At 36.0% G+C, this 25,054-nt stretch overlaps 2 protein-coding genes across 2 annotated transcripts in view; one reads left to right on the top strand and one right to left on the bottom strand.

Annotated features, from left to right (window-relative positions):
- The window catches only part of PDE1A (phosphodiesterase 1A), a 206,501-nt gene extending 205,891 nt beyond the window's left edge, over nucleotides 1-610 (bottom strand). The window contains exon 1 of the mRNA XM_017835008.1: nucleotides 541-610. The gene's annotated coding sequence lies outside the window, so the exon portion shown is untranslated. The remainder of the gene's footprint in view (nucleotides 1-540) is intronic.
- Nucleotides 589-24,824, top strand: DNAJC10 (DnaJ heat shock protein family (Hsp40) member C10). Its single transcript, XM_017834978.1, has 23 exons — nucleotides 589-703; nucleotides 973-1,332; nucleotides 3,083-3,248; nucleotides 5,002-5,052; nucleotides 6,411-6,493; nucleotides 6,682-6,813; nucleotides 7,688-7,781; nucleotides 7,994-8,071; nucleotides 9,322-9,365; nucleotides 9,737-9,874; nucleotides 10,974-11,063; nucleotides 11,733-11,843; nucleotides 12,615-12,729; nucleotides 14,476-14,603; nucleotides 14,870-14,986; nucleotides 15,778-15,879; nucleotides 16,918-17,073; nucleotides 18,440-18,573; nucleotides 20,098-20,151; nucleotides 20,541-20,688; nucleotides 21,121-21,240; nucleotides 22,223-22,339; nucleotides 22,892-24,824. Exons 2-23 carry the CDS (start codon nucleotides 1,132-1,134, stop codon nucleotides 22,901-22,903), a joined length of 2,391 nt encoding a protein of 796 aa, XP_017690467.1. The 5' UTR covers nucleotides 589-703; nucleotides 973-1,131; the 3' UTR covers nucleotides 22,904-24,824.
- The last annotated feature ends 230 nt before the right edge of the window (nucleotides 24,825-25,054 follow it).

Here is a 25,054-nt window from a genome sequence, read left to right as displayed (position 1 = left end):
AGGGACTCCTGAGGCACCTTCGGGTGCGGTCTGGGCTCAGGGCACGGACCGGACGAGAGCCTGGGGCGGGCTCTCCTCAACTCCACCACCGGCACCTCTCTGTTCCCGGCCCCCTCCACCGGCGGCTGGTCCCCGGGGACGCTGTGCCTACAGCAAGCACGGCCGGCGAGGGCGGCGCGGCTGTGGCAGGGGCGGGCCGGGGGCGGGCTCAGGCCCGGGGCGCCCCGCAGGGAGCGGCCGGGCCCCCGGCCCGAAGCGGGCGCGGCGGCCACGTCACCCCCGGAGCCGCCCCGCCCGCCTCCGGCCCAGAGCCGGATCCCGCCGCCCTTCCGCCGGCGCCGGGGGGACCGCGCTGCCATCCCATCCTGCTCCGCGCCCGGCCCGCTCCCACCGGCGGCTCCCGCAGCCCCGTCGGCGCCGCATCGCTCCCCAGGGCTGGCCCGGCATCGCACCGCGCCCGCGGGGAGGGCAGAGCGCGGCAGCAGCCCCGGCCCGGCTCCGGTGCCTCCCTCCCGCCCCGGCCGCCCCCGGCCCCGGTACCTCCGGTGTCGGCGGGTCCCGTCGCGAGTGCTCCGACCTCCGGCGCCCGCCCGGCTTTCTCTGGAGGGGCGTCCGCTGTCTCCTTGGCGAGCAGCCCCCGCCCCTCGGCAGGCTCAGAGCCACCCGGCCCCTGCAAAAGAAATGCCCCTCCGCGCTACTGAAGGTGAGTTGGAGGGAAAAGTGAGCCCTGCTAAACCCACCTTTTTTAATGTGATACAGGTGAGTGGCAATTATTGTAATTGAGTGAAGCTTTGCGTGATTATCTCATTCACAATGAGGTTTGTCACTTGTGTGGTCCTCAGAAAGAAGGTAATTAGCTGTCAACAAACAATGTTCACGTGCAGTCTGCACAAGCTGGTAGTGAGGCTCGTTACTGACCTATATTTATTGAATAAGTATTATTTGATTATTTTTTCTTTCCTCTTCTTATAGGTTGTAACTTTTGCAAGTTATGACATGAAGTAGAGCAACCAACATTTTGAAGAGCTCTGCCGTAAATACACCTGTATCTCTGAACACTGGCAGATTTACTGGAGCCTCTTCCCAAAGCCTGCTCGAATCAGAACGTGTAAAATTTCCAAAGGCTTCATAATGGAGTTCTTAGCATCCAAAGGAGATTATATTAGATATTTCAAAAGATCTTTATTGCTGGTTTTAGTATGTGTAATAGTTCTTGTGTGCACTGATCAGGACTACTATAGTTTACTTGGAGTGTCCAAAGAAGCAAGTAGCAGAGAAATACGACAAGCATTCAAAAAGCTGGCATTAAAGTTGCACCCGGATAAAAATCAGGTAAGTTACATCTTTATCAAGTCAAAGTTGTAGAGTTAATGGAGCTCAGTTGGTTAGAGCCTGGTGCTAATAACGCCAAGGTTGTGGGTTTGATCTCTGTACGGGCCATTCACTTAAGAATTGGACTCAGTGATCCTTGTGGGTCCCTTCTAACTCAGAATATGCTGTGATTTATTCTGTGATCTTAATGTTTAAACAAAAACCGCTGTTATCTAAAAGGTTTCTCTGTTATTGTGAAGTAATGTAACCTCTTGATAACACTGTTCAACTCAGATTTTCTGCAGAGAAAATTTACAAAAAGGGATAGACTTGTCATACACGGTTGTGTTGAATTTGGACTGTATTAAACTGCTGTAGTAAAGAGAGTCAAGATTCTTTAATTCTCAATTATATTTTTGTAAATAGAGGAAAACTTAGGTGTGTACTGTATTACCTTGTTGGTAATGATGAGTTTCTCTTTCCATTTAGCTTAGGGAAACTTACTGTTTCCCTACCATCCAGTCTCATCTAAATAGCAAATAACAACAGCCTGTTCTGAGACATCAGTCTCCAAGTATCAGATAAGACAAAACAGAAATTTTGGGACTGACAAGGCATAATGATGGAGGTTATAAAGAGCTCTAGACTAGAGAGAGAGGACTTCAAACAGCTCAGTCTATGCTACCATATTTCTGAAATGGAAAGAAATCACTTTTAAACCTAAACAACATCACTTTTTCCTCAAAATGACTTGAAAGAAGCAGAAATTCACAGGAATATGAGGGTTTAGGTCTTTATATGTACAACTGTACCTGCATGGAGCCCTAAAAGACAGCAGTATTCCATATAAGCTCAGGGCCTGCCTTCATAGACTGTGTTGGAGCCTCTAGCAGAGCTCGAAGAGAAAGGCAAATGTCAACAAAGGTAGAAATGCCAACTTGGACCTATTAACTGCAAATTTTGTTTTTCTTACCTTGATACCTTCAAAATAATGACATTTTGGGTCAGTATCTGTAGTTTCCAATTATGCAGATACTCCTAAATAGTTTTCAACAGGTTATTTTCAACATTAAAGATGATATATAGAAGATGAAGCTATTAGACAAATTCCATAATGGTAATTAATTTCCCATGTATCTTAAAGAAAAGTGTCTTGTGAATGAAACATGTAAGCAGAAGTTGAAAGAGTGGGAGAGTGTGGCAGATTTTGCACACCACTGTTACACTGCACCGGCACAGAACCCAAACTTGGGTTCAAAATATGTCTGCAGATTTTTCACCATTCTAATTCCAAAGCTACCTAGAGCTAGAACATTTTTTTAAATAAAAAGAGGGGGCATCTGTCTACACTGCAAGACCAGAAGGGATGAATTTGTCTTTATAGCAGAGATTTTGAACTGGATGAGTGGGGATTCTGGAGGAGTGAGAAAGATCATAGAGCAAATGGTAAGTCTTCATTCTTGAGTACTTTTTTCTTCCATTGTAGAGAGAGAGTTGAAAGAAGAGGGATCACTGGAGAATGTTACAGCCTCCTTCCAGTTCACTTTGTATTTCAGTTGGTAGTTTAGTGAGGATGAAGAAATAAGGCGAGAACACATCTGTCTTCAGGAAAAGAAAACTTTACTGTAGTTTATTTGGAGATCGCTGTGCAATGTCTGCTTCTGTCACAACTGACATCATTAGTAGGGATATAAGTCGGATTCCCAGAGTTTATTTTCTCAGCATTACACGGTTTATTAATTAATTACTAATTATAGTTTTCTTTACATAGAATGATCCAAATGCACATGAAAATTTTTTGAAAATAAATAGAGCATATGAAGTACTTAAAGATGAAGATCTACGGAAGAAGTATGATAAATATGGAGAGAAGGGTCTTGAAGATCAGCAGCAAGGAGGTCGTTATGAAAGCTGGCACTTTTATCGCTATGATTTTGGTAAGTTATGATGTATGTTTGTGCTTTGCTTCAAGCGAATGTAATATCAGATCTTGTTATGTGTTTCTGATGTATCCTCTCCAGATTTCTATCTGTTCTGTAGCTGTCATTTTCTCTCTGCTGACCCAATATTTTATTTACCCTGTTAATGGCTACTCAAAAATGTAATAATCTATTTACCTAGCCTTTTGTTCCTGCTGCTTACCTTTTTATAGGTTATCTAAATTCTCGTTTATTTTTTTTAAAGTGCAAAGATTTTTTTTCACTTAAATTTCATCAGGATTCTTTTTAATGCAGAAGGACCTTTTTTGTTTAGATAAAGTATTCTTCAAGTGGACTTTGAGAGGAGATTTTTGCACTGTCCAGCCTATTTTATATGAAGTTACACAATTAGAGATCAGTAAAGAGGTAGCAGAAAATGAAAAAAAAAACAAACCAGAATCATACCTAAAATGATCTTGAGACAAGTTATTTAATGTTTGTCTTAAAAAATTTTAGGTAGTCATAGGGAAAGGCTGCAATAAACAGTTCTCAAAGCTTCCTGTAACACAAGTAAGCTAAAACAGGGAGCTGAGGAACATGGTTTGATTGAGATCAAATAAAGAGCTGAAAGGAAACTCCACCTTGGCAATAATTTTTTCTGGTATAGTTCGATTTAGTATGTCCCAATCTCTAAGAAATTCATGTCTGTGAAAATTGAAATTGAATAAACCAATGTTGCAGCTATCACAAAAAAATATGGACGTTATCCTGAAAGTTCTTCAGATAAACAGATTTAAGAAATTTTATCTGCTTTAAGTTGCACTTCTTGATTAAAAAACAATATACTTAAATGTCTATTAACCAGTCTTTTGGAGAGCACCTATTTTTATATTTATATGTCTGTGTATATATTAAAATATAGATTTAATATATATACTTTATATATATATATATATGGGTGACTATATGTATTATATTACAGGAGATATAATTGGATAGTAAAAAGTACCTTGTCACTTGTAGAAATTCATTTCTCTCATTATTTATTTCTATTTAATCCTTGTATACCTCAGGTGAAATGACATCTCACCATGTTAGGTACTGTAAAAGATCTGTCACCATAGTAGCATAATATAATAAGGTGTAATAGTATTTTTGGTAACTTTGTGCTGCCTTTCTTGTGTAGTTGAAGTAGTAGTGTTTTGTAGTGTTGCCCTAGGTGGGACTGGTTAGCTTTGCCTTCCTTGCTTTTATTTTGTCCACTTCATTCCACTGCATTTATACATTCTGTCAGAGGAAAAGCTTGTGGCTGAAACACCTTTGTCATCTAAACGTTTAAATAACCAGAGGCCGAGAGAAAATGTGAAGGCTTCTGGACATGGCATAAAACTCCCAATGAGAGCTGAAGCTCCTTGAATTTTAATCTGACAGCTGGTTGATGTTATTTCTAATACTCTTGCTGTAACAGCGGTAGTTATAATTCTCTGCTTGCTCAGTGGTTGGTCTGCTAAAATACCAAAAGAACTGTTCTGTTCTGTTCTGTTCTGATAGTTGCTTTTGTAGCATGAGAGTGCAGGAGTTAGCAAGAGGTTAAACTAAGGTTAAATATTACTAAACAAATATAGCATTTTTGTAAAAACTGTCTTTGTCAGCTTAGTATTTCAACTTAAATCTAGTGTCTTCTGTTTTCTGTCTTGTGAATAAGATGACAATTTGTTTCTTTATTTTAGAGATGGAAAAATAAAAAGCAGTTGTTGGGTTTTTTTAACAGGTATTTATGATGATGATCCTGAAATTATAACATTGGATAGAGGAGAATTTGGTAAGTTTTAAATAAATGGCTGTCTGCTTGACAACATGGCAACCCAGAGTAACAATTTTTATATGTTGAGCTGTGTATCTGTAGGCTTCTATTACATATCTATACAAAAACCTGTCAGAAAATCATCTTCACGTGAGAAAACAAAACAAAAAACCACTCCCTCAGTGCTTCCTGATAAATGCTAGTTGAGAACTAGATCAGTATCGATAAACAGTTTAGATTGTTTGAAAGATACTTTGTGTTAAAATTTTGTTTCTCCTAATTTACCATTGCTGTTTCTCTTGTATAAAAATGCACTTGATAGAACTTTTCTATCATTTTTTTCTGCGAAATCCAGTCACTTGTGCCTTGCACAAGAGGCTGCACAAGAGGTTCAAAACCAGAAGGGGATACCAGATACAAAAAACACAGCTAAGTAAAACAAAGTGTGGAAAGATAACACTTTCAGTGAGAATATCGTCCTTTTTTTTTCTTTTAAAATTAAAGCTAAGTTGTTTATAAATAAGAGAGACTAGAGAGAAAAAATATTAGATTTTTGTGTGATTTTTCATCTGCATTTTGAATACAGTTTCCTTTGTACAGACTGGATCTACATGTTGAACTAGTTTTGTAAATTCTTCTGTTAGCAGACCCCCATGATACTCTTCCTGGGAACCTGGTTTTGCTTTGGTTAATTTGCAGAGCCTGTACATTGCTTCGTTGTTTTTTTGTGAGGTTATTTTAATATAGGCAAATACAAATTAGAAAATTCACTATAAAAATTATGTCCAAAATTGGAAAGGTTGAAAACTATGTAATTCAAGCTGATAACTGCTCTGGGTATATATTTTGTTGCTGTTGTTTTCTTTCATAAGAAAGAGTATTTAATTATGTTTCCCTTGACTTTTCTAGTAATCATATTAACTTGGATTTTTAAATTGGATTTTTGCGTATTAGACACGAATTCTACATAGAAAGATTGCCAGGTGGAACCCACTAAATACATACAGTGATATAAGGAAATGGAAAGTTTCAGTGGGTAAAAATCTTCTAGAACTTGTATTTTGTAACCAGACTTGAACTATCACACATTTCATCTAGATTAATCTGCGGAGAGCACTTTTTTTCTTAATTAATAGAACAGATGCTGAAAGTCAGGGTGCTGATAGCTTCTCAAATGTGACTTTTATGCACCTGCCTACAACAGTATGTGCAAGTGAGATACAATCTTTATCTCATCTGTGTTACTGTTACTGTGCCTGACATTTAAATACTTAGTACAGCTTTTGGGGAATACAATATAGTAAAAATGTACAGTCTAGATATAACTATATTGTGGATGTGCATGACTTACCTATAATTTTCTTCTCTCCATCTAGATGCTGCTGTTAACTCAGGAGAACTATGGTTTGTGAATTTTTATTCTCCTCGATGCTCCCACTGCCATGATTTAGCACCTACGGTATGTACACGTAAATTAACTCTGAAAATTCATTGGTTTTAGTAGCATAAAACTTAATGAAGTGGATATTTACACTGAATTTGAAACCAAAGACAACAGTTCAGAATGCCAGAAGTAAAACATGTGCTCGTTTTTCATTATATCTTGAAAGGAAAATAGCCTCTATTTTTACTTTTTTTTTTTTTCAGTGGAGAGAATTTGCTAAGGAGATGGATGGAGTAATACGCATTGGAGCTGTCAACTGTGGAGATAACAGAATGCTTTGTCGAATTAAAGGGATTAACAGTTACCCCAGTCTGTATGTTTTCAAAACTGGAATGGTGAGTGATAAAATTTCAAGCGTTTTTAGAATGAAATCTGGAACAGTATTTCTTTAATACTTGTTCAGTCATAGAGATTTATATAAAGATCTTCCTTTTAATATGTCACTCCCTCTAATAAATTTAACTTTTAAAGTGAACTTTAAAATATATACTTATTAATATATATAATTTATATAATATATATATAATAAAATAAGTGATAGTATAGTTTTAGAATGGTTTTTCTGAGTCATTTTTGTGTGAAATATCTCACTTCTGATTCAGGAAGCTAGTGTCAGCAGCAGTGCTATAGCAAAGCAACAAGTCTCCTTGAACAGTTCTCTTACAGTGTTGTAATGGACTTTTCAAATACAAAGCATAGTCTGTGGTTTTGAGACTAAAGAATATGACCATATGCCTAAAGAAACTTGGAAATTCCTTCCCTGAGGTTTCCTCCATGCTACCTGCATTATCTATGTTGCTCTTTACAGCTGCTTGTTAAGTAGTGGTGCTGGGCTGGTGTACAAATTGCACTTGAATAGATGGGTACATTTTGACAACTAGAAGTTTTGAGAGGTTAAACGCTAAGTGGAGTGATACAAGCAAGTTTTATTTAAATAGAAATACAGTCATTGGGAGTTGGTGTTTTTAAAGCTAAATTATCCCTATGTGGCTGCATTTGGAAAGAAATCACATTACAAAATTTAAATTAAGGTTAAATTCCAAACATTCCAATATGGGAGGGAGAGAACAGTTATAGGTTAGAGGGGATGGGGGGGAGTGGTCCTGCAGTTGCATAAATACAGTTATAAAAACACAGTAGGTTTGGGAATTTTTTTTTTCATTTTCTTTTTTTCTTAGTTTTATAAGCTGTACTCTTTGTCTTCTACAGCAACCAGTGAAATATTATGGAGACAGGTCAAAAGAGAGCTTAAAGAACTTTGCCATGCAGTATGTTACAAGCACAGTCACTGAGTTATGGGCAGGTAATGTTCATGGATTTTGCTTGGGGGGCTGTTCTTGAAATTACTTTTACAGTACCAAATATGGCAGAATTTTTGTATACGACTGAATCTTTTAACTGTTGCTAAATCTTATTTTTGAGTTTAAAAACAGTTTATGTAATTTGCTAATATAAACCTTGTTTCCTAGTCACATTTAACTAGTCACAAACTCATGCAAATTGTTTCATTCTTAGGAAATTTTGTTAATGCTATCGAAACTTCATTTGCTTCTGGTGTTGGTTGGCTGATCACCTTCTGTGCTGAACGTGGGGGTAGGTATATTAAATACTTTTCAAATAAGGTGACAGAAAAAGAAGTACTTTTGTTGACAGTGGCATAATACCTTTTGTTTCCAAAAAAAAAGGTAAAACATCTTAGGTGATCACAGTGTTTGGACTGTGGGTCATTTAAGCTCCATTTTGGAGGCACTTTGACAAAAGGGACATTAATAGAAAAATTATGCTACTGTGCTTCTGTAATGTCCCGTGAGTCATTAAAGCAGCACTCAAGTGTAACCCATCAGGAAGGGAAGTGGCAGTAAAAACTTCTACCTTCAGTTTGCAGCTGAAGCTCAAGTGACAGATATTGCATAGGTACATGCCAGCTTGTCATGATAGCTGAGTAGAAGAAAGGAGGTATCTCCCCTTTAAACCACCAGTATTCAAAATTTAGCTGAATAATTTCACTTAAGTTAGGTTTGGACATAGTAACTGGCTCTTACCACTGGTTTCATGTCAGAGTTTAGATTCACATTATTTTTTGTAGCCGTTTGTCACCGGCTTTTTTGGGATCAGTATAAAGTATATGAGAACATTTCCTTGGTTAGCTGGTAGAGCTAAGTAAATGCACTACACCTTTCACAAACAAAGATTTCTCAGCCTTATGAAGAGACCTTTGTTCTGTGAACTGAATAACCAGAGCTGCAGTCTTGGATTTACATTTGTAAATAGCTTGATTTCAAGTTGCAGCCTTCTTGTTAATAATTTTTCAGCCGTGGTTCAGTTAAGGAGATGCATCTTCTTTCAAAAAAAATCTGCATCCAAAGGTACCTGTTCAAAGCCTGAATGGGTAATTAAAGCACGTGATGTATTTATTATAGTGGGCGATTATTTGTATCACAGAAAATGGATATTTCCATTGAAATATCATTCCAAGACAGTGTGTAGATACCTCTTGGATTTATTTTTTTTAAACACTGATTAACAAATTTTAAAGGTCAGTCTCAATATAGCAAATAAAATAGTAACATTTTTAAAATGAGAATTCTATGTTGAAGCAACAGAACATTATTCATGTTTTTTTTTAATTTAGCGTAGACAGTCATTAAGTGCTCATTACTAGGTGTTACAACTCCAAGTCACTGAAATACTGGATGAACAGCTAGGAAGCATGCCTTTACAAATGGTCACATTTGGAGGGAGGAAAGGGGTAATTCTAAGCAGGAGTAGGCAAAGTTTTAATAAGGCAAAGTTTTAATAAGGCAAAGTTTTGTGTTTGTAAATAAATCGTTTTTATTTTACAGATTGCTTGAGTTACCAAACACGCCTTAAGCTAGCTGGCATGTTGGTAAGCAGTGTTTCACTTTGAAAGCATTACCTGTTATATTTAAAACAAAATAACAGAAGTGAAAGTGTCAAATTGTAGCTAAAACTCTCACTGAGTGTAGTGGAACCAAGATTTCACCCATTAACTTTTAGAAAAGTAAAATACTTTGACTTAGTGGCTATTGAAATAACATTGAATTTTTTTAAGAATTTTATAAAATATGAATGAGTATAACTAATGAATTACAGTGTGGTTTTCTTCTATTTTCTAAATGTTGTATATAATTGCCTGTGTTGGGATTTTCAAAAGCATTTCTGAACCTGAAATTAAAAAATACTTTGCTTTGGTTTTGCACTTGTTTTTGGTTTGTGTTGTTTTTTTCTTAATTACAGGAAGGTCTTGTTAATGTAGGCTGGATGGACTGTGGCACCCAGGGTGAGCTTTGTGATAATTTAGATGTCTCATCTAGTACTACTGCATACTTTCCACCTGGAGCCACCATAAATAACAAAGAGAAAGGAGGTGTTTTGGTATGAGTTGTTTTTCATTCTGTATTTAGATAAAGTGATAACCATGTTAAAGGAATGTCTAAATCATTTTCACACTGATTATATACAACTGAAAAGATATTTTTTTCTTATTTCTTCTAAGCTTGTTTGCTCTGCTGTCTTCTCAGGCAGTGATCCTGGAGGTGGTCTCCAGTTTGCTGGTATGCTGGGAGAGGGCACAGGAGTACACTGCAGTAGCAGCAGCCTGTAGCTCTGCCAAGCCACCTCCTCAGGAGCCTCCCTGAGCAGCTGTGGGAATCCAGGGGTAGGGTGTGCTGTGTGACAGGCCCAAGAGCTATTTCTAAAGCTGTTACCCAGCTATCCTGGTAAAAAAGATAGCTTCTGCCAAGTAAAAAGTCATAGGACAAGAGGAAATGGCTTCAAGTTCTGCCAGTGGAGGTTTAGATTGAATATTAGCAAAGATTTGTTATCTGACATGTGTGATAAAAGTACTCCTACAGTGTCTGTCAGTACAGATTTTACTGCTCAGCTCTATTTTAATATTACAACCTCCTCCTACATTTGTATGGTAGTTTTAACGTTCTTAATTGATGGGAGACATTTCTGTTTGAGGCACGGTTGTTCCTTTGCTGTCACTACTGTTATCTATTTCTTTCAAAGGAGGAAATTGTAACCTACCTACTTTGAACCTTGTAACTTACCAACTCTGACTTACTGATTCATATTACTTCCGAAATTTTAGAAATTACAGAAACTTAAATATCTGTACATTGCAGTTAAGGAAAGCTGTAAAACTAGACTGGAAATTTTATAAACTTCACTGTTGGGTTTGGCGTGAAATTTGAATTTCAGACTTTTAGTCCTTGTCTTGACAAAATACAATTTTTTGAGTTTAATATTGTAGGCAAATGAGCTAAAAAGCAGTATTCTGAGAGTGATGTTTGTGAAGTTATTTGTATGGAAAAGAAATTGGTCAAATAGCATATTATTAACTGCATGCTCCAGTTGATGGAAAGGAAAAAATCAGAATAATTTCCCTGACACTTTTAGTACTGATCATCAACAATCAGGTTGATGGTTGTAATTCCTTGTAATAAAGACAGTTAACTTTCTGTCCTAGTTTCTTAACTCCTTGGATGCCAGAGAAATATATCAGGAGGTAATGCAGCATCTACCAGACTTTGAAATTATTTCTGCAGCATCATTAGAGGTAATTTTTTAAAAGTATGTTAAGATTTCATAGTATAAATAGTATAAAATTATATATTAGTATAAAAATATATCATATATATATATATATCGCTTATATATTTTATTATTATTTTTTACAGTTTTCAAAACCTGTTGACACAACAATCTAGTATTTAACTGAAAATTACTTCTTTTTCTGTGTACCCAAAATTATTTAACATTGTTTGTCTACATTTATTTTTGTTGTTTAGCAAGACAATGAAAGTAAGGGAGGGAAATTTCATAGGAAAATAAAAAACACAGAAATTGCTATTGCAACTCACTCTGCAACTGTAATTTTCTGGTTATTTTTTAAATTAACTACATTGTAAAGAATTTTGTTTTAAATGTATTTTGTTCGCAGCGTACTTTACAATAGGAAATGCACATGAAAACAAAAAGTATAGAGGGTAGCTTGTAGCCAGCTTGTTCTTAGATTTTTTCCTCTTTCCTGATTGTGATGCAGTAAAAGGAAGTTTAGTGGAAGGAGTACACGAAAGAATTTATTTAGGAGGTCACACAGAGATCAGATGAATAACTGGGCATTTGCCTTTATAAAATACAGAAGAATTTTACAGGTTGGTATAATTGGGATTAATTTTTTTTTGTCTTGTGTTTTTCTTGTTTGTTTTTTCCCCTCGGTTTAAAGGACCGTCTGGCTCATCACCGGTGGCTGATTTTCTTCCAGTTTGGGGAGGGTGAATCAAATGTACAGGAATTTAAGAAACTTAAATTTTTACTTAAAGATGAACATATTCAGGTAAGACTGCTCACTTGTTTAATGTTAAATTCCATTTACATCCTGAGAACAAGTCAGTATGGTTTTTACTGTTATTAGCAGTTGCTACCACCTGCCACCTCTGGTAGTGAAAGACATGCAGTATAATATGGTAGCTCTGTAATAAAGTTTTTTATTTAAAGCAAGCAATTAAGTTTCCCATGCAGCTTGAATATTTAAAAGTAATTAGGAAAGATCGTCTTTTAAATCTGCTCTCTAATGGGAAATGTTGCTGCAGATCCCATTCAATTAACAATTCCAAGTTAACACTTCAACATCAAATTTATGTATGTATGTATATTTTTTAATTATTCAGAAAACCCTGTGATCATGTTGAACATTTTCTTAAAAAAAAAAACAAATTCAAACTTCATACTAAAGGACTACGGCTTGTAGTATTCTAGAAGATATGTATTTTTAAAAAATTGTTGCTTTGAATAGAAGAATTCTAATGTCACATTTATTTTAGATGTCTTTCTGCTTCCTTGCTATTTTATTTGTGGGGGGTAAAGGGAGTTAAGTTTTTATTCCCCCATTTTGGCCTTTAAATTAAAAATTAGCAAGCAACCTAATATAGTTATGCTAGTAGTTTTCCTTGAACATCCTAGTTTGTCTTAAGACCTCTGTTGTTTAGAAAAAGGCTACTACTTTTCCATATTTTTACCTTTTTTCCTAACTCTTACTGCCTTTCAAGATATGTTAATGTATATAAATTAGGCTACTGTAATTAAAATGGCACTGTCTGTTAAACAGGTTGGCAAGTTTGACTGCCTTTCTTCACCAACCATCTGCAACAAACTATATGTCTATCAGCCTTGTTTAGCAGTCTTCAAAGGAAAAGGAACTGGAGATTATGAAATTCATCATGGTAGGGGAAACTTTCGCAATTTTAAATCATTACATAATCCCTTTGAGATGACAATATCTCTGGCAAACTGCATTCTTTTTCCCAAAGAACAGTTTTGTAGCTTTAATATTTGCTGCTTTTGCTCTGACTGTAATGTAGCCTTGCACAAACTTACAATTTCCTTTGGTTTTCTTCTTTCTATTTTTCCTGGGTAAGCAGTCATCAGATGCCAAGAGATGTATTTAGTCCTTATTATGATGTCTGTTTCAACAGCATTTACATAATTACCTACAAATGAAATCTCAGAAGCTGATCAAGACAGCTCCTGCTTTGGGTAGGATATCCAAAGAATGCTGTAAGGCACACCCTTCATAGAGGCTTAACATGCTAGTTACAAGTGCAGCCAACTTCAGAAACTTGGATTTGTTTTCATGTATCGCTGCAGTAGAACTAATTCTGTGCTTTGTTAACTTCTGTCCAAAAGAAAACTGAGACTTTTACCACTTACTTTCATTTTCAACACAGCAGTTTCCTTTCAGGAAAAGTTGGGACTGTGTTACTGTTTAATGCTGAAAGGATTCAAAACTGCTGGCTGAAGAAGAAGGGAGCCAGAAGCAAAACTGTAGTTTGCAGTAATTCATCCAGAATGTGGCACAAGGCAGTTACATAAGATGAAGTTCTCATTTTTCAGCCTCTGAAGTATCAGAAACAGCTTGGTAGAATTAAGTCAGAACCTCAATACTGTAATGAACAAGAAAGGAAAACAAGTTTTTTACTACTTAGAAGATATTAGATTTACCTAAGGGCAAGAGATGATTCCATACATCTAATGATTGCTGCCAGGAAAAGCCTTATATACTTTTTGCAATTTCCACTCCTGCAGGGAAGCCAAGAAAAGGTCATATCCATACAGTATTTCTATAATGGTATAGATTACAGTGTAAGAGAAGTGCATTGGACTATAGTACATACTTTTTTTCTGAATGGTTTTGTTTACTGTTTACAAAATAGATGGCATGTAGAACATTTACCAATAATCATCTCACTCTAGTATTTGTGACAAATCAATACTCAAAAGGATCAAGCTTTCTTATAAGCTATGTTGAAGGGCTTCAACAGTTTAAAATTACTTATTATGAGTAATAAGTCTTATAAAGTCATTGTGCAGTGACTTAAGATTTGATCACCCTGAAGTTCTTATTCTCAGTTCATTTCAAGACAAACTCTCATTTCTGCTGACAACTATGTATACAAAGGGTATGAAGATACTTGATTGTTGCCCACTGGAGCTGTGTGAGCAGGAACTTCAGTTACACCTAAATAGCTGTGATTTATCAATATTACTTATTTTGCTTTAAGTTTTTATTGTGTCAATCCCTTTGCCAAGTCAAGTGTATCTAGAATAGTAACTTTTTAATTCCAGCGATAGTAAGACAGTAACACAGCCACAAAATTCAGTCATTTTGTTTTATCCAAGACATGTTTTGTCTTGGATAAAACATTCTTTGCTAATACTGGGTAACTACCAGTTTAATATTTAGCCAAATATCAACTATCACCTACAGTATGTCTTGCCTGTGTAGGTTTGGACAGTTTAACCTTGTCTTCCTGAGAAAAAGCAAGTCAGTACCTGTTAAATTTATTTAAGCAAGCCATGTTTAAAGATCAGACAAGGGAACTGAAAGACTCCTGTTGTTTTCACAGAGTTTTCTAATGATATTTATCATAGGAAAAAATAAAATTTCCTTTCTACATTGTTCTTTGAAGGAAAGAAGATCTTATATGACATTGTTGCATTTGCCAAAGAAAGTGTGAACTCCCATGTCATCACTCTGGGACCTCAGAATTTTCCTGAAAAAGATAAGGAACCATGGCTTGTGGATTTCTTTGCACCGGTAAATATTTAGTATCTACATTTTTCTTCTTCTAAAATCTGTTTTGTAACTATGTAAAGAGGTACTAAGGAGTATCTTAGAAGGATACTCCTTCGGGATCATGAGACGGTATTCTAATTCCTCATTCCTTGGCAGCACTAGTTCCTAGACTGAGCTTTGTATTTAGTGGAGTCTGTTGTCAAAGCAGCATATTATTAATCTTAAACATTCTCCTGAGAGCCAGCTCTAGGGAAAGCAATTGAACTTACTTGCATTTTGTTTTCTAGTGGTGTCCTCCTTGTCGAGCTTTGTTACCAGAGCTGAGAAAAGCATCAAAACATCTTTATGGTCAGCTTAAATTTGGAACACTAGACTGTACTGTCCATGAAGGGCTTTGCAATATGGTAAGCTGCAGGAACTAAAAGTAAAGAAATATAATCCTTTTAAAGAATATTACTTTCTTCTAGCTGGGGGTAGAGGGATAAGGGCAGTCCTTATCGAGGACTTATGAAGGACAATGCTTGCCCTTTAATGTCACTTTCTTAAAGGGTAGTAAACTGAACAGGCACTTGTATCATAATCCTTTTCAAAGGAGCAAACTATGTAACCACTACAGAAAATATATTAACACAAAATACAGGTCACATTTTGTTCTGATTTCATAGTGTTACTGGAAGACTCTAGAAGTGTTAGAATTTAGTAATTCCTGTGGAGGTTTTTTTAATGTCTTAAAACACATGGAAAATGAGCAAAAAAGAACAAGCTTTTTCAAGTTTTATTTAGATGTGTTCACACACATCTAAATCAGAATTCAAATCATGGAGGTGTCTGTGTTCAATAGTAAAAAATAATTATTCATACAGTACAAACATTTCCACCTGAGGACTGGGAATAGCTTTAAACTTAAGGCTTAGAGGGCCCATGGATTAATTCTTGTATTTGTGGAGCACAGCAAAAGAATTACTGGCTGGTTTTTAAATTGAGAACACACTATGCCATCTCTGAATACAACTGGCATCTTCTCTGTACTGATTTTAATGGTGTCAGATTCCCACCTGCGTGTAAGTCTGAGCAGTTGCACTGTACAAACAGAATAGATGAGCTGAATGGATGAGCCACTAATACCAATGACAGTTAGAGGTGAGTACCAGAAAGCTAATCATTCTGTGCAATTTCTTATTGTGTGTTTTGTTAGCATAACATTCGAGCTTATCCAACAACAGTTGTGTTCAACCAGTCTGATGTTCACGAATATGAAGGACATCACTCTGCTGAGCAGATCTTGGAGTTTATAGAGGTATGTGAATTATAATGCTTGTTGCAGTCCTGTACACAGCTCATCCAAAAAAATATGTTCTTTAGTTGGAAGATTCTAAGATTTCTTTTTTTTTTTTTTTTTAATTACTTAGACTAGGAAGATAAAGGGTGAAAAAACCTTGGGCAAGAAAAGTGACCCAGCAACTGTCAGTCAGGGACTTGACACCTAATGGACTCATTCCCCTACCCTGTCAAGTAATTTCTTTGAGATCATTAGCAAATAAATTAAGATCTCTTCCAATCTGCAAAGTAAGAGTAATGATTTCCATCTCACAGGGAGGGTAGAGGAATTAATATTACAGCACTTCATATTTTTAAGGTGAAAATGCTTCACATACACACCTTGACATAGGATGAGGTTCACATTTTTGTCAGTTTGCTTGCTGCTCTGCACATTTCTTAGCTGTCCTTGAACTTTCTTAACCCACAGAACTGCAAATCACTGGTACTGGTCATTGTTGCTGTTGGAGTTGTGGCACTCAGCTTTGCTCCAGCACTCAGGTTCTCTTCACTGCTATATCCACGGGCTATTTTCCAGTCTTTGAAGAGACTGTTCTCCCCAGATAGAAAAAGCAGGTGCAAGAAACACATGCAGAAACAGGTGGAGATTAGTCTTTTACAGTTGATATTCAGAGGCCCACAGTGTGCCCTAGGTATTCTTCTGCATTCCAGCCTAAATAGCATGGCTAAGTTTCATAATGCCTGTTCTTGCCATGTAAACTGAATTTCTTCCCTTTTACCTCTTTTTATTGAGAAAAGGCAGAAAACCTCCCTTTTGGAGCCTGGATGTATTTTTTGATAGCTTTTCTTAACAAATCAGGCATATGATTTGTAGGCTGAAGGGATGACTTTCAACGCTTCCATGCTTTTCAGTGGTGTGGAGACTTCCCTAACACAGTAGCAAGCAAATTTCACAGAACATTCTCAGAATTTGGTGCAGTCTGTTTGTACATGGTGGGCCTAGATATGGGATAACTTATTGTTGCACAGCGTATGTCCATAAGCTGTCTTTATTTAGGATCTTAGGAATCCATCAGTTGTCTCCCTGACACCAGAGACATTTGTTGAATTAGTTCAGAGAAGAAAACGAGAGGAGATCTGGATGGTGGACTTCTACGCTCCGTGGTGTGGACCTTGTCAGGCTTTAATGCCAGAATGGAAAAAAATGGCCAGGGTAAATTACATTCAAATATTTTTCTGCTTTTGTTTCCTCTTCTGGGGAACTATTGAGATGATGCAACTGGATTCTTAAGAACTGTCAGCTGAGAAAATCTAGAGATTTATATTGCAGAAAAAACAGTTTTATATTGTTTCAAATACAAAGTTTTTATTTGGTTTTTTAAAAGATTCAATACATAGATATTATAATCCAGTTTTTCCTGTGGGTTACAAGTGTATTTTCCAATATCTAAGAAAATTTATAGAGTAACTAGCTTTACTTGGTGCTTAGTGCTTTATATAGGCAACAGATCTGCATTTGTTTAAAACAAAATACGACAGAAAGACTTACAATAAATTAGGTAAGAATTGGTAGAAATAATTTGCCACTTTGTTCTCAGTGTTCTTTATGATCATGAGGAAGGAAGCACTGAGGAAGTGCTTGTTGAAGGAAGCACTGAGACCTTGGTGAAACCTCTGACTTGAATTTCAGATTAAAGGAATTCAGTCATGCTTAATTTAATTACTTCCTATATTAGGAAGATTTTTTTTTCTGAGATCTTGTTTTCTTCCCTGAAAATAAATGAATGTTAAATCCCATACACTTCAAAGCTGATTATCAGTTAGCTGAATTACATGTACTTCAAATATGGAATTTTTGGGACTGGGGAGGGTGTTTTTCTTTTGCAAGGTCATTACAGTGTTCTCTCATTTGAAAAAGTAATATTACTATACTGACAACCATTCCCAGAGGTGTTTCCAGGAATTTGAACTAGAAACTTTTTGGAAAAAAAATAGAGTTTTGGAAACAAGCCCATGACTTTGAGACATTTAGAACTCAATTTGACTCAGAGTTCTAGCCAGGATTTTATATCTGGTGAAATGTCTGTAAAGCATGAGTAGCTCTATAGCACACATTCAGTAATCATCAGCTTCCCTACCCATGCCAAGTAGTTTGGGCCTTTGCGACAAATACAGTGTGTTCAGGACACAGACCAGCTGTGCAACTGATAGCACATCTGCACTGTACCAGGATCTGTCAGAGTTACTGATGCTATGACAGGAAACACAGTAACGTGGTATTCCTTCTACTAAATAATCACACTCAGAGGTACCTTTGAGGTCAGGTAGGTGCCTTGTGAGCCATGTGCATGCAGCTTATATTAAATATATGTGCATGATGGGAGTGCAGCTGGGTGGCTGGCTCTGATACTAGTGATCCTTTTACAAGGAATAGAAAGCCTCGTGATAATCTTGGTCTGTTTTGTTGAGATTTTTTTTCCCCTAATTAAGTGATTAAGACTGAAATTCTGAAGAATTACTGAAATTGTAGTAGTATTGATTAACATATTTGATTGTAGGTTTTCTTCTTTCTTTTTCAGATGTTAAATGGATTAATCAGTGTAGGCAGTGTGGATTGTCAAAAATATTATTCTTTCTGTCACCAAGAAAGTGTTCGGGGATATCCTGAAATAAGACTCTTTCCTCAAAAATCAAACACAGCTCATCAATATTAGTAAGTGCACTGCTTCCGTTTGGGAAACATTACATGATGTGGAACAAGACAAATACTGTTGTGTATTAAAATCATCATAACTATTAAAATAGGCTGTTATGATATTACTGTACTGGATGCCATTGGTTTTGTTACTTCAAACTACTGTCATTTTATTTTGCCATTTCAGTAATTTGAACTGACACCGGAATCTTAATTTATATTTCATGTTCTTTATTAATTGCCTAATTTGCCTGTTAAAGTAGACGATTTAAATCATATAATATAAAAATACCACTAGGCGTAATTGATTGCAGCTTTATCTTTAGAGAACAGAGTGATGTAGCTGTCTGCTCATTCTCCCTGTCAACAATCTGTTAGCACCGTTGCAAAAATTGTCCATTGCATGTAGTCATCCATTCATCTCTGTCATTAGTGTGGAAATATTATTAATTAACAAAAAAAATTCTAACGGAAATAAAATCTGTCCACAAACAAACAGCCTGTCCCTCCATTTCACAGTACAGTTTGAAGATCCAGGGATTTCAGGAAGCACATACATATTTTAAAGACAGATAACCATCTGAAAGAGCAGATGTGTTGCTTCATTATTTCACAGATTGGAACTTCTATTAAATGCTGGCAGATAGTAAATTGTAATGCCTCTTCATCGTAGTATGCAGTAGCAGACTTCAGTAGCTTTCAGCATTGCACTTCTTGCTTTTATTGAGTTCTTCTAGAAAAAATTTCTCTTGAAAGAAAAATTTTTTTTCTTGTTTAAAACAATTATGTTGGTGAATATGACTGTTAAGTGCCAAATTTCTAATCATGAGCCAGCTATTTCCTGCAAAGATAGGGAAATTTGTGTCTTGAAACAGAGATCACCAAAACTATCAAATCAAATTTTGACCAGGTAACTGTTGACAAATACTTTGCTAAGAAGTTGTGGATCATAGCAGTGGATATGATATCTTTCACTGATATCAATGATATCAGTGGATATGAATCCTGAACTAATCTTTTTTTTCTAACCTGAGACTGAAATTTCAGAACTAAGCAATGCCTGGAAAGTTCAAATACTAAATCCTTGTCCAAGTAACTAGTTTGTCTGGCTTTTCTAATGTTAAAGTAAGGGAAATGTATATACGTATATAATTGTTTTATTGTAATGAATGAACATAACATGAAAATATTACAATATTCTGATTTAGTTCTCATGTTTCTTAGAGCTTGCAGTTTAATCTGGAGTATTACCAAGGATCATTAATCCTAAATACTTCTAGCTATCAAAGGTTATGTGCTCCCTTGACATAGAATTTTCTTCTCTTTCTTCTCTTGATCATCTAGTCCTTAATTCTGTATCTTTGAATTGTATTTACAAGACTTTCATTCATTCAGATTTCAAAGCAAGGTAGAAATATATCCTAAAACATATGCATTTACATTCTTTATTTGTTTATCTTCACTCTTTAGAGTGAGGTTGGTTTTTTTCCAATATAATTCAAACTGCTGTGCAACTGGATTTTTGTTTTCTCTTTAATACAGTAGCTACAATGGATGGCACAGAGATTCCTATTCACTGAGAGGCTGGGCATTGGGGTAAGTTACTGCATTAAACTTTGTTCATGAGCTGCTTATATACTTTGCTTGCTAGGAAAAATAAATATTTAAATACTACGTGAATCAAGAATTAGAAACACTTAGGTATATGTATTGCTTAATTTAAGATGTTAAAGTCCCTACATCTTTTATCTTACTTTTTTAAAATGTGCAGAAATAGCATACTCCTTGCTGTCCACCCATTTCCTGAAGACCATATTATTATTTTGTCTACCACTTTTAAAAAGGTGATTCTCTTATAGTACAAAGTGTGAAGTAGGGGTTTCCAGACTACTAATATTCTTAATTTCAGAATCTTTTCTTAAATGGAATTTGGATATTGTTTAAAGTTTTGAATGTATTATGACTGTTATTCCTCCTTTCCACAGATATTTACCACAAGTGTCTGTAGACCTCACTCCTCAGAGTTTCACAGAAAAAGTTCTGAATGGGAAAGATCACTGGGTCATTGATTTTTATGCTCCTTGGTGTGGACCTTGCCAAAATTTTGCTCCTGAATTTGAGATCCTTGCAAGGGTAGGTTTTTAACTGTATTAGCAGATTGTTATACTTGTAATGGTTAAAACATTATTTATCAGCACTTTATTTCTCAGCAGTCATCCAAAAACTACAGCACTGCAATGAGCCTCCTTCTCAGACACACAGACCCTCTCTTGAGACAGATTTCAACTTATGATGGGGTGACCTTTGGAACTGTGATGTGCTTTTGTACTTTGCCCTGAACTGGAGTGCTCTGCTGAACACATAGAGACTCCCGATAGAAGGTTAACAGTCTGGGAAGCAAGCAAGCAACTGCGCTGAAATATTTAAAAGATTTGAGCAACAGGTTTTTTGTTTACTTTTAGCTGCAGTTTAGTTGTTTACATTTATTGCTGGCTTATTCCAGTTATTTGCTTACACTCACCGGTGGAAACTTGAAGTTTGTTTCTAATAAGCATTTCTTTTTAGGCCGTTAAAGGAAAAGTAAAAGCTGGGAAAGTAGACTGTCAGGCATATGGTCAGACCTGTCAAACTGCTGATATCAGAGCCTATCCTACTGTTAAGTTTTACCCCTACCAAGGAACAAAGGTAAAGTGTCACCTGTTGCTGAGCAGGTACTGTTAGTAGATGTATTTCATTTCACATTAAAACTGAAGAGAGTATTTCTGTAACATATTAAAGTGCATTATTTATATATTTTGGAGAAACAGTAATAATCAGTTTTGTAATACTTAACTGCAAATTAGTAAAACAGTAACTAAGATGTGGGCTTAAACAGACAAGGGTTTGATTTTGCAGGGGTCTTAGGTGACAAAATGTTTTTCAACCTTTACCAATTCTGTCACCAGCGACCCAAAAGCAGGCAGTCTCTCTCTAAATGAAATGTGGACAACTTCATTTTGGCTAAGGAGAAATATAATTTTGGGTAAGGAGAAATCTGATTATATTAAAAGAGTAATTCTGACTTAAATAATGTATTTTAAGCTAAAAAAAATTAATTAAAAATATATTAAATTTCAAGAATATTATAGCCACCTTTTTAAACTTATTAATGCTAAAGAGAAAGTATTCAATGATTTCAGTATTCAATGATTTCTGATAGTTAAGGCAATTCTCTTAATTATACTTTACTGGTTTTTTCACTGAATATTTTATGGGAAATTCTAGAAATCCCTCCTCACACAATCCCACCAAATTCAATAAGATTTTCTGTGATAAAGAGTAGAGGCTTTATAGGTCTCAAAAAAGTGCCAGACTTGGTAATAGCTGTCTACCTTAAGTACTTAGCTGAATAGGTGAGCAAATTGTAACTATTTCAGGTTCCTTTAAGGATCAAGACAAAATTTGTGTAGTTTTGAAAATTAGGAGCTAAGAGTGGTTCTTACAGTAAAGACAATTAGCATTGTTTAAACAGAGACAAAAATATATCCATGAATCATAAATCAGCCTACCAAAGCCATTGTATTCTGTCCTGCACTGCTCTTGAATTTTGTCTGAAAGTACACAGATTTCTATTCAGTGTAAAATTGTGGTATATATTACCCATGCTCTATTTTTTTTTTCTTTTAAGAAAAATGTTCTTGGGGAATATATAGACAGCAGAGATGCAAAAGGTATTGCTGACATTTTGAATGAAAAATTAGAAGCAATGCAAAATAAAGGAAAAAGAAAAAAATCTAGAAATAAGGTAAGAACACCTACTGTGGGGCCTCTTGCAAAATACTTGCTGTAAAGAATAACTGCTTAAAATGATGTTAGTATTGGTTCTTTATCTGTAGTATTAAATGCTCTATCTTCAAATAGTACCAGGTACATTTTACTTCCAGTCTTGTTTTTGGTTACTGTTATTCATGCAAACTCAGTTCTTGATGTCTACAGATGTAACAGAGAACACTGCAGTTGCAACATCAGTTGTGGCAGGACTTTATGGGACATGGACATGTCTGTGGCACAGCTACATTAGAGATACATGGTTGAGCTGCACTGTACCTTCAGGTGTAATCCTTGGACTAGATTTAGTAAGCAGATACCAAATTACAGAGGCTGATCATTGCAAGATTGGGGTTGACATTTTAACTCAGAAGATATTAACACACAGCTATAAAGTAGCCTGAATTCTATTTAAGAAACATTTGTCCAGTTGAAAAATTGGTCCTACAGAAAAGTTTAAAATCACAGGAGAAAATTATTTTTATTCGTACGTTGAGAGAAACTCCACTGTTTATTTTCTTGTCACTAGGATGAGCTCTAAGTGGTACCGAAGTTAGATATGATTCAAGATATTCTGAAGCTGTGAATATAGAAGACACCACAAGGAAAATATAAGGATGGTTACTTTCCTGACAGGAAAGGAGAGATGAAAACAATTTTGAGTTCACAGGCATATGTGACTGTATGAATTCTGTTAAACTGTGGGGAGATTAAAGCATTTTGGTTTTGGTGGAGGCATTCAATGTTTCTGCATGTCCCTCTTCTGATATACCAGCTACCTTCTTCCTGGCCAAACACCGGAGTTGACCAGCAATGTGAACTCTATTACTTTTGCCTACCCATTTACTAGTTCCTTATATTTTTTTCTGTCTCTTTTCAAATGCTTTTTGAATGTGGCACTCAGCCTGTGGCTGAATATGCACTCAAACCACTCTGCAATGCAGAAACATAATGAGGGATTGTCTATTTGAAAGACAAACAATTGTACCTGATAATTATTCTGCTTTGGGGTTGCAGTATTGTCTAGTCAATTGTTAAGAAATAAAAATCAAGAAATGCTAGCAGGATGTTTATTGAATTAAATTGCTCTTGCCCTTGAGTGGATTACTCTGCAGCACTGGTGGTGCTGCCTGGATGAACAGAACTTTGAAGAGCTTCTTCAGTTGTTTGGTTTGTTTTTGGGGTTGTGTTTTTTCTTTTTTTAAGTAAGAAAAAAAAATAAAGTAATTCAAACTCTGTGTTTCATTGACTTTCAAAGATTAAGTTATGCCATTGAAGCATCTGGTTAAGTCATTAGGTCATAATTTTTATTACTGTCTTTTTAGATATTTAAATATGATTGTATTCTGTGGACATAGTTAACCTCTTGGCATTACCACTGTCCCTTTCTCTGGAGATATGTTTTAGGTGGTTTGTTTGTTTTTTATATAACCTTGAGGCAAGCAGGATAGCAAGTGCCTTCTTTAATAATGAACAATGTATATTGCAGTATCTCCTCCTAGTTTTTAATAGAATTCCCACTCTAAAGAATAATATTTTTCATAGCTTCTCAATAGACAAGAAAAATTACAGAAGATGACAAAATGTCTGCAAACAACTGTTTCATGTGTTCAATAAAATGCTGCTGAAAACTTGTCAGATGAACTTCTCTCCCTGCTCTCAATATATTTAGATCTGGCATGACTAGTCAGCTTAGTATGAGTATTACAAATTTGTAAATACATTGTTATCTGCAAGTAATTTTTTTCATAAAGAAGGCAGCAAGAAAGGAAGAGGTTCAGATAACTTTGGGACATTGAAATGTTTCTTCCCCAATGGTCAGAGTTGCCTCTACTGATTTGTGGTTTTGCAGCACATTATTCTGAGAAAGAAGAGAACATATTGCATCTATTTTTAATAAAGTACACCATCCCCCATCCACATCAAACTTCAAACTCAATCACAGTCAAAAATTACAATTTTAATACAAATTCTGTTTTGGTCAGTTTTTGCATGTCTCTAATTGCAGTTCCCATGCTGTACTGTAATGCTGGAGAATGAGGTCATGGTTGCATACTCCAGGATTCTATTGTTAAAAATCTTCTAAAAATAACCTAGTGCAGACATTTGTACAGTTTCTTCTTTATGCCTGTTTATACTCAGTTTCTCTCTTATTACTGCTTACTGGAACAGACTAGTAGAACAGTCTCCTCCATAAGATGCCGGTAACTTCAGAACTTTCTGGTTTTGCTATGGCTTTAGTCATACTTCAGTTCTTCATAAAAAGTTACTGTATCACTTCCTTCTCGGTCAGTCATCTGAAGCAATATAGGTAAATACTACGAGAAGACAACACTGCTGCCCACATCAAAATATTCTCTACCCTGACTTACTTTGTCTTGGCAACTGGTTTCAAAATTCATTTAGACTGTGGGTAAGAGGATTTAGTTTAAATATCAATAAAATTCATTTTTAAGATTTAATTCTGCATCATGATATTCTCTTTGCATCCAGAGTTTTAAATTTCTAAGCTAGAGCCCCAATGGATGTGTATGGGGGAAAATGATCTTCAGAACAGAAAAAAGCTGTAGGTGATGTAAGTTTCTAAGATTTTCCAAGTTTTCATGTTTCTTTTTTTTTTTTTTGCCAGCTGCCCTTTGTGTTTTCAGTAAGCAGCCTGTGGGGAAGATGGAGGGGGTAATAAAATCTTGCC

The sequence above is a fragment of the Lepidothrix coronata genome, unplaced genomic scaffold (genome assembly GCF_001604755.1).
Source record: "Lepidothrix coronata isolate B3197 unplaced genomic scaffold, Lepidothrix_coronata-1.0 Scaffold7, whole genome shotgun sequence".
Classification (NCBI taxonomy): Eukaryota; Metazoa; Chordata; class Aves; order Passeriformes; family Pipridae; genus Lepidothrix; species Lepidothrix coronata.
Note: the sequence above shows the minus strand (reverse complement) of the source record. Positions and strands in the feature narration are given on the sequence as shown.